This window comes from Arvicola amphibius, chromosome 1, assembly GCF_903992535.2.
Source record: "Arvicola amphibius chromosome 1, mArvAmp1.2, whole genome shotgun sequence".
NCBI classification, from domain to species: domain Eukaryota; kingdom Metazoa; phylum Chordata; class Mammalia; order Rodentia; family Cricetidae; genus Arvicola; species Arvicola amphibius.
Window position 1 is genome coordinate 177,700,891 of NC_052047.1, and position 12,845 is coordinate 177,713,735.

General features: G+C 43.9%; 1 protein-coding gene across 1 annotated transcript in view; it reads right to left on the reverse strand.

Annotated features, from left to right (window-relative positions):
• Positions 1–12,845, reverse strand: part of Ide (insulin degrading enzyme) — a 97,552-nt gene that overhangs the window by 21,570 nt on the left and 63,137 nt on the right. Inside the window, exons 12-15 of the mRNA XM_038321881.1 lie at positions 9,506–9,608; positions 6,898–7,020; positions 4,457–4,539; positions 1,073–1,217 (exon numbers count right to left, since the gene is read on the reverse strand). Coding sequence (XP_038177809.1) covers positions 1,073–1,217; positions 4,457–4,539; positions 6,898–7,020; positions 9,506–9,608 — 454 coding nt within the window. The remainder of the gene's footprint in view (positions 1–1,072; positions 1,218–4,456; positions 4,540–6,897; positions 7,021–9,505; positions 9,609–12,845) is intronic.

Here is a 12,845-nt window from a genome sequence, read left to right on the forward strand (position 1 = left end):
AGGATGTAAGAATAACACAAGAAAAACAGTTAATGAAACATGCCACAAAATAAAGTGCCAGGCAGATCTGAACACAGGATCTTTCTACTACTGTCTATAGAAATTAAAGATGCTTACGTAATCCAAGCACCACAATAATAACAAATAGCCTTTCCTTATAAATAGAAAAGGACTCAAACACACTGGGAGAAACAAATGCTTTTAGGATTAGTATGTTAAACATTTCAAACAGAACATGCACATATATGTAGCACACAGACATGTTCATAAGATGCACTAAGTTTTCCCAGTCACTTGTTAGTGGGCTAACACTAATTTGAAACTTTCAGTCATTTAAAAGGTGCAGGAAAAAAACCCATCAACCTTCCTGTTTAAAGATGCAGATGTTAATGGTTTCCCAAGCTCAACAGAAAGCTCTAACGGTGTGGTGCCTTTTCTCGGGCTTGCGTTTTACTTACAAGAATTGCATTCATCCCTGATGCAATGGCATAGCTCAAACCTGACAGGCGTGCTGCATATGTATACTCTTTTAAATCATCCTTCAATAACCTGATAAACAGGTATGTCATGTTGCAATGGAGAGGATCAGCATAAATGTAGCGACTAACAAAAAGAAAAACAAAAGAAATGCTTTGATACCTCAGACGGCGGCATGACAATGAAGAAACATGACCGAAGAGTATGGATATGCAGCCTCGTGACCTGACTTCTGAGGAAAACAGATAGGCCAGCCTCACAAGTTTGCAAAGAGATGGCGTCATTCTGTCTTTCTGAAGCGCAAGAGTTCAGATACAGAATGGGTGAGAGCTAAACCTAGAGTGGGCACAATTTTGTTTGAGGAGAAAAATAATGGTGTTCTGATGAAAGATGGTTAAAAAAAAAATCAAGGAAACTCTGCATACAATGAATGGTACACAGTGGAATGTTAGAATAAAAGCTAACTTAAAAATTAAATGAGAAAATGTGATAAGCCATAAAGATTTTTTTTTAAGAAAGTCATACCCACAATTCCAAATGCTTCCATCTAATCAATGTGAGCGCTGAGAGCGGAAGCCCGGGCATGGGTACTTACATACATCCCATAGATGGTATTTTGGAGGTCATAGCTCAGGCCTGCTAGCTCTGCTGCATATGCATACTCGTTGAGTGAGTCTTTGAGGAGCTCAAGGTACAAATAGGCCATGTTACAGTGCAAGGGGTCCACGTAAGCAAAAGGGCTGGAAGAGAACGCGGACAGTGAAAGAGCAGTCAGTCGGTCGCTTCCCGGGAGCCGGGTCTCGGACGGCAACTATCAGTTCTATCATTTCCTGAGGGCGTGGCTGAATCCTCGAACAGGTTCCTTTTTGCCATGAGGAGAAAAGGGTCTAAGAAGATGTCAGAGACAAGCTACATGCATGCACTGGTGACGGTGAGGAGAACTGATTACCTCAGATGGCGTAGGGCAGTGGTCCCAACCTTCCTAACACTGTCACCCTTTAACACAGTTCCTCATGTTGTGGTGACACCCAACCATAAAATTATTTCGTTGCTACGTCATAACTGCAATTTTACTATTGTTATGAATCATGATGTAAATATCTGATATGCAGGACATCTGATATGTGAGCCCTGTGGAAGGGTCGTGACCCACAGGTTGAGAACGGCTGGCATAGGCTACCTGACCAGCTGGAAAGGAAAGGCAGGTGAGGGGAAGAAAGGGTTAAAGAGCATGGCCGTCCTTCAGCCGCAGGGAGGAGGCAGGGCTGGTGAGTCGATACAGCATCTCTTCTCTCTCCAAGCAAGCTATACTCGTAAAGTTCAGAAATATGAGCCTGGGAAACCTGTGTGCTCTAACCATATGGTCTTAAAAGAGAAAGATTGGAAAGAATTGTGTAAATATTAGCTTACCCGTAATCAGCAGAACTAGAGTACTATCAAAACATTAATAAAGTTTACCACAGAACTGCAGCTAGGATTAGAAAAAATTACAGTATGAAATTATGTATGTGAGAGTGTATGAAAAGAAGAGACCATGCAGTAGTCAAAGAGAACTTTCACCTCCCAGTCAGGAAGCTATTTTCCCCAGGGCACTTGGGTTGGTAGCACCAGAGTTTGGGATTCAAACAAAAGTTAAATGACCTTCTCGGTTGCCTATACAACACTGCTCAGCTCTGTCAGCACCAAGGAAAGAGCCAGGCATTCGGCAGCATGAGTCACTACAAGCCCGCTATAGTGCTCTCTGGGCAGAGTACATGAGGAGGAATCAGGAGAAAATCCCCGAGTGCTCAGGGCTCACGGCTGAGCTGGAGTAGACGAGCTCAAGTCTGATGCGCCAGGTGGTGGTTGGGTTATGGGATGAAAAGCAGTAAATAAGGAGAACAGGGAGGGCAAGGAGGGAAAATTACTCTATGGTGATAACGGGGCCCACTAAGCCTGCACCCAGAGCAAGCAGGGGAGAAAGTCTTGGGGCAATCTGGCAGATGACAGGAGGACTTTCCTTACTACTGCTCACTACTGCTCCAGACCAAGGACTGTGCTTTCTCCCTTACCTGGAAGCAAAGGAAAGGTTTGACTCTCCCGTAGCAGTGACTGTACTGCACTACACACAGTGGGCTGAGAGCAATGCCAACTATTTTATCCAAGCTAATAATAAATCAAAACTACAGAGAAAATGCTTAGGCACTTGGAAAATTAAAATCAAACAGAAAAATCTAAATGGAGGCTGACACTTAATTCTCTCTTTTAGGCAATGAGCAGCTTTAAATTTAAGCCCCTCCCCCTCACATAAGACAGACACAGACACACACACACAGACACACACACACACCATCACACCCAAACCACACCGCACCACACCACACCCCAACCACACCACACCCAGAGAGGCGGGTGTGGTGAAAGAGAAAAAGACTGAGCAGCCAGCTCATCAAAAGGAAAGTAAGGTCATGACAAAGTCAAGGCAACATCTTTGGCAACTGGAGCGTCGTCAGGTGGGGCTGAGAGTCAGCAGTGCCAGGACTGGTGGTCCAATGCCATCTGACTCAAGCTTAGAAAAGAATTACAAATGTCCTAAAACATCACGTCGCACAACTATGTGTGCAGGGCACTGGAGTAGGCCAATAAATATACTTTTAAGAGCCATGATTCCACTGAAATATGCAAATTCTGACTCAAATATATTATAGTGTATTCAGACACTATACACCTTCATATGGTTTACCGGGTCTTTAAAATTGTGTTTTAAGTAAACATAATGTAATGTATACATAAAGTATACACAATCTAATCCTATTTCTGGAAAGGTGAAAAAGACACACACAACATACACATATAGTCTCTCTCTGTCTCTCTGTCTCTGTCTCTCTCTCTCTCTCTCTCTCTCTCTCTCTCTCTCTCTCTCTCTCTCTCTCTCTCTCTCTCTCTCTCCCCCTCTCCTTCTCCCTCTCTCTCTAAAACAAGGTTTCTCTGTGTAGCCCTGGCTGCCCTGGAACTCATTCTGTAAACCAGGCTGACCTCAATCTCACAGAGATCTGCCTGACTTTGCCTCCTGAGTGCTGGGATTAAAGGGATGTGCCACCATCGCCCAATGATAAATTCACTTTTTAAGAGAACATTGGCTTTAAATATATAATATAGTATATGTCATGTTTAGTAGTGAACATCTGTAATCCCAACACTAAGGCTAAGGCTTAGAACAGCCAGACTATGTGTTATTTTACATTATTCTAGAGCATTCTAAGATTTAGCAGTTAAAGCTACTAACATTTAACCACGAAATGCACGTGTCTGAGGGTCAGAGATGTGGAAACTGCAGTCTAGAGGCCCTGGTGCAAGGTCTGTGATGAGGGGAGAGTCAAGGTGCTCTCTGGGCTTTGCTCTTCTGAAGGGGAAACAAGACCTTGAAGGTCAACTCTGCAATTGTTAGAAGGCTCCATGCATAGACCTCTCTAAAAGGCAAACATTGTTATGTGAGGTATGGTTTTGAGATTTTATGTCAAAAAACCCAAATCCCACCTCCCTTCTCTTTGTGGGTGTGTATAAACACATTCACGTGTACATTTACACACACAAACGTGTATTTATTTATGCACACATCCCTGGGCACATACACACACGTATTTATTTATTCATACACATATGTCTCTGGGAAAGTCTCAGGAATTGAAAAACTGAACAAAAACATTTCAAGTATTAATTTTTCCTAAATGAACCTTCTGGATAAATCTATAGCTCGTCCAGATTCCCAAATCCCGAAGGCTAAGAAGACTCTCCTAATAAGAGCTACGATAAATCAATTGAGCTAAAGGGAACATTCATTAATGCAAGGAAGAATTAACTTTGATTTTCAGCACTTCTTAGCAACCTTTTCTTGTATAGGAGAAATCTAATTCTTATTATTTCAAGAACGGATGCTTAAGAAGAGAACACTCAACAAAAACGTAATTGTTGATTTCCTAAGTTGAATTTAACTACATACCTGAAAAACTCAAAGTTGAGACAGGCTTTCGGCAAGAAAAATTTATCATCTTGCTTGAACCACAGCTTACTCATGGCTGTATCCTGTGACAGAGGAACAGTTTCATTAGGGAAACAGAGGTACATTTCATAAAAGTATCTGCTCAAAATACTCTTCAAGTTGAGGGGCAAAGGACATTATTCTGAAGGTTGCTGCTGTCTCACAATCTTGAAGCACCCGGGTTAGCAAGTAGAGCAGAGAGAAGATTGCCAGTTCTTGTGGCAGAGAAGCCAGCTCTCTATGTCCCTTGAATGGGGAGATGAGAGCGAGGTGGAGGAGACATCAGTGCCAACGGTTCTGGCATCATCTTTCTGGACACTGGGTGCCCAAGAGGCACAGGACATCTTTTGGATAGATGTGTTGGCCAGCCCAGCCTCTAGGTGATCCACAACCCTGTTGCCTGGGATTCACACCCATGTATAGTACAAGTTAGCCTCCCTAACTGATAGGAAACCACAGACTCAATGATACTCTATCCCCATTCAACTGTAAGACTTTGGCTCCCATGGGGACTGGAGAGATGGCTCAGAGGTTAAGGGCACTTACTGCTCTTCATGAGGTCCAGAGTTCAATTCCCAGCAACCACATGGTGGCTCACAACCATCTGTAATGAGATCTGGTGCTCTCTTCTGTCGAGTAGGCATATATGCAGACAGAACACTATACATAGTAAATAAAAATCTTTAAAAAAGACTTTGGCTCTGACAATGTAAGACCTTGGCCATTACAGTCCCTTCTCAGTCAATCATCTGAGGACAGCCAGCTGCCATGTCAAACAACTCTACTGAGTTGAGAAGACGACATGCTGAAGACCTAAGGTCTATTAACAACCACAAAATTGAGCTTAAGAGAGAACTCTCCAGCCCTATTTTAGCCTTCCAAGGAGCAAAGTCCTAGAAGAAACCTCAAACATACTCAACTATAACCTCATTATAGAACCTGAACCAGAACTACTGATCCCTGTCATTTAGACCCCTGGCCCTCAGAAAATGTATCTTGTGGTTTTATCTGATTTTTAAAAAGATATTTGTGGTTTTGAAGCTGGTAAGTTTTAGAACAATTTGTTATGTTGCGGTAAAAAGCACACCAAAATGAACAATCTAATAATAACTTATTTCATTCTATACCAAGAATGCTCTCAAGTGTTCATTTTAAACCTTGAAACAGTTTAAGGGATACAAACAATTTAATGTGCTCAGCACTTTACTCTGACAAAACATTTAAAACAGTTCAGCCAGGCATAGGGGCATGATTGCAATGCCAGAATTTGGAATGCTAGGGAGGACTAGGAGGCTAGTCTTAGCTATATCAGGTACAAGGCTAGCCTGAGCTACAATAGCAAATCCCTATCTAAAACATAGGGCCTGAAGACATAGCTTAGTGGTAGAGTTTTGGCCTAGCATATGCAATGCCCTGGGTTCAAGCCCCAGAACTGTACAAACAAATAATGAGATTATAGTGCAATAGTAGAATGTGTGCTTAACCTGAGCACAGCTCTGTGTTAATCTCTAACAAAACTCCACCCAAAAAGAGGCAATTAATAAAAACAGTTCTCCTTTTCTTAATCATAATCATTAAAGTCACCTTAAAGGAAAAACATATCTCATTAATAACCTATTAAGATAAACTAAATTTCATGCTCCTAAACAATGACTCTTGTCTTACCCACTTCATCTGGGTATTAGGTCATGGGAAGATAAAAACAATGGAAGGCAGTGTCTACTATCATGAGTTTTAGTGTGCAAGTTTAGAACCAAGAATATGCTGCAACTTTTTACACACTTTATCCATGGAGTGAAATAATAACATGAAAAGAACATTCTGAAACAGGAGGGGAGCCCTGTGAGTCGCCCTTCCCTGACTTGTGACTCCCGGAGCTCCGTGCAGTCAGCTACTGTGTCTGAATCAGAACCTTTACGTTTCGGGACTTCCCTCAAGAAGGCTTCAGACCTGACCCTGCATGAAGTGGCACAGAGCCATTTCTTTACCGATCTTTACTGGGTAGAAAGGGGACTTTTCACCAGACTTACCATCCAGAAGAGCCCTGACTTTTCTCCTACAACAAAGTAATCCCAAATTCTATGTTATTCAGTAGCTTTGTTTGCTGCTGTATTTTTAACTTTATAGTATTTCTTATATTCTCTTACAGCATTGCTGTCACCTCATAGGAGTGACAAATTCTAAACGAACAAAGTACCAAATATAAGAAATGACCTCTCTATTTCTCCATTTGATAGGTCTGCTGTCCTATTAATTAAAACCACTGGCTATATGGTATGCTAGTACACGCCTATAGCACAAGAAATTCAGGGGCAAAGGCAAGAGAATCACTTGAGCCCCAAAAGTTGGGTAACATAAGAAAACCCCATCATAAACAAAGAAACACAGACTCAGCACGTTACCTTAATAAGAGCAGGGTACGGTGTCGCATCTTTCTCCAACGACAAAATCTCAAAATTTGTAGGGATAAACTCATTCTTTGTTGGAAGTTTAAATTTCCCATTCAGTTCAGCATTTTGCCACTTCTAGATGAATAATAAAACACACACACGCACACAAAAGCAATTATGAATATAACCTGAGTTAAAAATACCGTCTTTGGGCTGAGGCTATCCCCTGGTTTGATCTTCAGCATCACACTGCAAAGCAGAGGTAAATGCTCTCTGAGCACATGGTTCTTCCACTCTGCAATCCTAGTACTCGGGAAGCAGAGGCAGAAGGATCCCCAGTGAGACAGCAGCCTGGCTGACTCAACAAAAAACAGTGTCCTTGCTATATGCAAGCAAACAGGAAGGAGCATTCTCCCATCATATATGAATGGGCTACAACCAGAAGCAATGGATGCTGATGGATTTTCATGCAACTTCATTCAGCTTATCTTTCTGGTACTAAAAGAGATTTTACATTTATCTATACAATTTTATTTTCTTCTTTATGCAGCTTCTAATCAGCTAGTTAAAGAAAAATCTGAGTCTGTGGAACACAGAGAAGCCAACGGGATCATACCTGCTGTAGTTCTTTAAAAAATAAGCACCTACACAGGGATATTTAAATCCATACTTTCAATTATGTTGTTGCCTCTATCTATGGCCTGAAGGCCAGGCTAATTGGGGGCTTCTTCCACCTTGGTACTTCTTATTTTTTTCCCCCTCCTGTTTATTTTGTATTCAGCTGTACACACACCACACACTGCCTATGTGGAAGTCAGAGGACAAGCTGTAGGGATCATCTTCTTCCACGCACCAGGTGGATTCTGGGAACTGGACCCTAGCCATCAGCTTTGGCAGCAAGTGCCTTTACCCACTGAGGACTCTCACCAGCCCACGGAGCACTCTCACCAGCCCATGGAGCACACTCAACAGCCCATCACTTCAGGCTTCTTAAGGCCTGGCCCATTTCTTCCAGAACATGCAAACTATTAGGTAAGCCAATAATTCAAGACAAGGTTAAAATAAAGATAAGATCTAGGTCAAGAATGACACACGAAGCCAGGCGGTGGTGGCGCACGCCTTTAATCCTAGCACTCGGGAGGCAGAGGCAGACGGATCTCTGTGAGTTCGAGGCCAGCCTGGTCTACAAGAGCTAGCTCCAGGACAGGCTCCAAAGCTACAGAGAAATCCTGTCTCGAAAAACCAAAAAAAAAAAAAAAAAAAAAAAAAAAAAAAAAAAAAAAAAAAAAAAAAGAATGACACATGAACTGGTTCCAACAGCGAAGCTAGACAGATCCCAGAACCCTAATTGACAACACTGCATTGGCTGGAGAGATGCGTCAGCTGTTGAAGCTCAGGCTCACTACTAAACAGGTTTTTTATTATCGAAAACCCAAAGGGGCAAACTAGTGCCAATAATTCCGGATCTGGTCACTTGTCAGCTAGTTGACATGTCGCAGTTTTGCAGATGCTGCAGCTTGATTTTGGTGTCGACACATGGGGTCTTTTGGCATGGAGAGAGTAGAGACGTTGACAAGAGAGAGTATTTAAGCTGCAGCATGTCTCCAGAAAGGCAGAGCGGAGGACAGAAAACACATAGCAAGCCATCTCACTGCTGAACTTCCAGGTATACTTAAGAAAAATTCTCCAGGGCAAGGCTGCTATAGTCATAATTTGGCAAACAGAAGGTTCTCCTTGTTTTCAGGTTATTTCAGCCCCAGGACTGACTGAAAAAAGTTGAATTTTCTTCAGTTTAAGAATATGGATTTAGTCACATCCTGGAGGGCATCAAAGTGTCAGAGCTCCCTAAAGCATCAGTGATACTTTTTTCAGGACAGAGATATAAGCGCTGGCCACACCAGCCTGGACACCCGAGCTCCATCCCTGGAACCCGTGTGGAGCCAGAAGGAGAGAGCTGACCACACAACGTTGTCCTCTGACCTTCACATACATATCATGCACACACAATAAAATAAAAATGAAAAAAATATTTCTTTTTCTGTATTGTCACTGAAATAAAAAAATCATTACTTATAAGGTTTTCTGGTACTGTTGGTAATGGACCAAAACAAGGGTCCACAGCCAACAAGCAAGAGAGAAAAAGATTCTACTCAGCTAAGCAAAGCCTCGAAAAACTGGGAGAATGAAGTCTCAGCACGACACTCTGGAAATAAATTACAGTTCTCCTAGATTGAAAAATGAGTGACCAATGAGGGCAAAACATAATGTTAGCAGAAAGTAAAGCTGGCTGAGCCCCCCAGGACTGTGGTGGTGCAGCCGGCCCTCGGCAGTTTGCCCTGTCTTCCGGTCTCTTGCCTTCCTGGTGCTGTGCCACTGTGCTCCCCACACTTCAGGGCTTCGATGCAGGAAGGCTAGGCATCTGCGGTTTATAAACACACGGGAAGGAGCCAGAGCACGAGGCTTCATGAGAAACCTCCAGTTCCTCTGACCCTTCCCAGGGCAGCAAGGGTGGCGGTGCCATCACTCTCCATGCTCTGGAACCCGCGTGGAAGGATCGAGGGGATCTGGGTTCCCCTAGCTCCTCATAGCTCAGGCTTACTCACAGATGACATAAACCTACTTGAATGACTTCCTCTGGGATGGCTTCTTGCTTGTACTGGGTTCCGTACCACTGCTCTGTGCGGTCAGTTTTCCCTTCAAATGATTTGGAAACTATTGCCACCCTAGAGACAGAGGGAGAAAACAAACAGAAGCAAGCCTGTAAACTTATGGTACAAACGTGTACGGACTCTGACTCATGAAAACGTAAGTAACGGTCAAGAATGTATTGGGCCTCATCCTAGTTCCCCTCCTGTAGCCATGTAAACTCCAGGACCAACAGCACACTGGGGAAGAAAGGGTTTATCTTGCTGGTCTCAGCAGGAACCTGGAGGCAGGAATGGGAGCAGCTGGACACACCCACATCAACATTGTCAGGAAAATGGCCCAACCACTAACTGTGAGCCAATCTGACAGAGGCATTTTTTTTTCCATTGAGGTTCCCTTTTCTCACATGACCCTAGCTTGTATCAGTCAAGTTCACAAAAATAACCACTTCGGGCCTCTTAAACCCAAAGACAGGCAACACATGCACAGGCTTCTGAGTACAGCCCATTATCCTCTGGATATAACCCATTTTTTCTAGTGAGAAAGGTTGCCATAGGAAAGAGTCTGTTAGGTATGCTATTGACTAATTTAAAAGAACAGCTAGGGGGAAAACAGAACAAAGAACAGGGATGTGGCGCCTCTTTGTAATCCCAGCTGAGGTGGGAACAATCATGAGTTGGAGGTTAGCCTGAGCTACACAGTTAGATTCATGTCTCAAGAAAAACAGCAGCAACAAAACCAAAGTAGATTCATGTCTCAAGAAAAACAGCAGCAACAAAACCAAAGTAGTTAAGAAATAGTCTTTAGGGGGCTGGAGAGATGGCTCAGTGGTTAAGAGCATTGCCTGCTCTTCCAAAGGTCCTGAGTTCAATTCCCAGCAACCACATGGTGGCTCACAGCCATCTGTAATGAGGTCTGGTGCCCTCTTCTGGCCTGCAGGCATACACACACATAGACAGAATATTGTATACATTAAAAAAAAAAAAAAAAGAAATAGTCTTTACATCTGGGCAGTGCTGGTACAAGCCTTTAATCCCAGCACTCAGGAGGCAGGGGGCGGGGTGGGGGGAGTGGGGGGTGTCTCTGTGAGTTCAAGATCAGCTTGGTCTACAGAGTTCCAGAACAGCCAGGGCCACACAGAGAAACCCTGTCTTGAAACACAAACAAAAACTACTACTAATAATGAAATATTTTTACAAAAGCCTATTCCTTCTCAGCACAGCCCAGGCTCAGTAAACATTGATGGTTAAGAAAGCATGTGGGTTCATGGAGTTACCACACAGACATCAAACATGGGCTGGAGGAGCAGCTCAGTGGGGAACACGTGTCCAGCAGCTGTGAGGCTGTGGATTCAATCCTTAGCACAGAATTAGGAGATCAGGGCCCTCCACTGCCCCACAAACTCAAAGCAACCTTTACCAACTTGTTATCTTCTGTTCCGTGTTCTTTTCCTACCAGAAACTACCACCAAATCTGTCTACTCCACTGTCACCGGTCTGCTTGCTGCTAGAGGAAAGAACAAAGAGAGACACCCACTTTCGGAACTTAAAAAGTCTATCTTTGACGAGACACCAGAAACTAGCTAAAGGAGAACTCATAGGAATAGTCAAAAAGTGTGTTTTGAATGAGAAATGTCCTCCATAGTTTGAGCATTTGGATTCTTGGTCCCTAGTTGGGAGCCCTGTTTGGGTATGTGTAGGAAGTGTGGTCTTTCTAGATGAAGTATGTCACCGGGGATGGGTTTTGAAATATTACAAGACTAGTGCGTTTCTAGTTTGCTCTCTCTGCTCTATAGGTGCAGGGCAAGATGTGAGGCCTCAGTTTCTTGCTCCTGTTGCCATGCCTGCTGCTTGCTGCCACAGTTCCCTGTCATGATGGGTCTCAGCCTCTGGAGCCAAATCAACTCTTCCTTCTCTAAGTTGCCTTGGCCACAGCAACAGAAAAGTCACTAATACAAGGAGGGAAGGCAGAGGTGAGATGTCCAAAGGCAAAGATGGTTCCAAGACACACTGGGCTGAAGATGTAGGGCAAGAGCGAAGCACTTGCTTATCATGAGACACGCTGTGAGCTGGACCTCAAAGCACTGAGGAATAATGAGCTAGGAGAATGGAAGCCTTTTATAAGCAAACTTCCATAAGCCTTTCCTGGGGAGCAACGTCAGAAACACTTCTGTCTCACCTGTCTCACCTGAAATTGTTACATTTCCACCAGCACACCAACCCCTCACAGGGACAAAGCCAGTTTTGAACCTTTTTGAACTGCGGAATTCAAGCCATCTGGCTTGGCTGGGTTGGCATGAAGTCAGTGGTTCTGCTTCTCCCTTCTGGTCCAACTTAAATAACCAGGTCTATATCAGCACTTACCTGCTCCCATCTGTCCTCAGGCATTTGTCTGGGGTTTCTGTATGCTGCCCTCCCTGCTGAACGGCTAGGGTTGCCATCAAAACAACCCACTGCTCAATATCATTCACTTTCAGGATCTTCCTTTCTTTTTCCATTTTCATGTAGCATGTATGTGCTGTGCGTGTGGGGGGGGTGTGCATGCATGTGGCAGTCTGAGGTTGTAAATCATCCTCAACGTTCTTCCACTATATTCACAGAGGCAGGGTCTCTCAATCAAACCCAGAGCTCACCAATAGGGAAATACTGTTAGTCTCCCTAGCCTCACTGCCTGGGGACTCCCTGCCTCTGCCTGCCAAGGCTGGAACTATACATGGTCTGCCATGGCCACCTGTCACTCACATGGTTGCTAGCAAGCACTTGAACCACTAGGCCATGTTTCCAGATGCAGAAGCATGATCTCCATCCCAAACTTTCTGTTAGACTTCCCAAACAGCAATGGCCTGTTGTCTGAATCACCTTCTATCCCTTATTCGCTCTACAGAAAAACTACTTGGTCTTATCAGCCTGCTTTGAGGCAGACACACCAATCAGTTCAACTCACCTATCTGCCAATCTGGACTGGTCTGCCTGTCACTGACCACTACCACTTCTGGAAAATAAGCTAAATAAGAAGAAACATTCCACAAGAACACAAGAATCAGAGTTTAAGAGAACAAAGAGTTCTGTCACGATGTCCACAAGGCAATGATGGATGCTGACAAACCAAGAGCCTCCCTAGGGCTGCAAGATAGCTCAGCAGATAGAGGGACCTGCCCCCAGGCATAACAGTTTGATCCCTGGAACCCCGCAACAGTGGACGGGAGAACTGACTCCAAAGTTGTCCTCTGACCTCCACAAGCACTCCATGGTAAGCACACGCCCACCCACCAGTGGTGGGAGTGACGCTGGGAGGATCAGGCAGGAAGGCAGGCG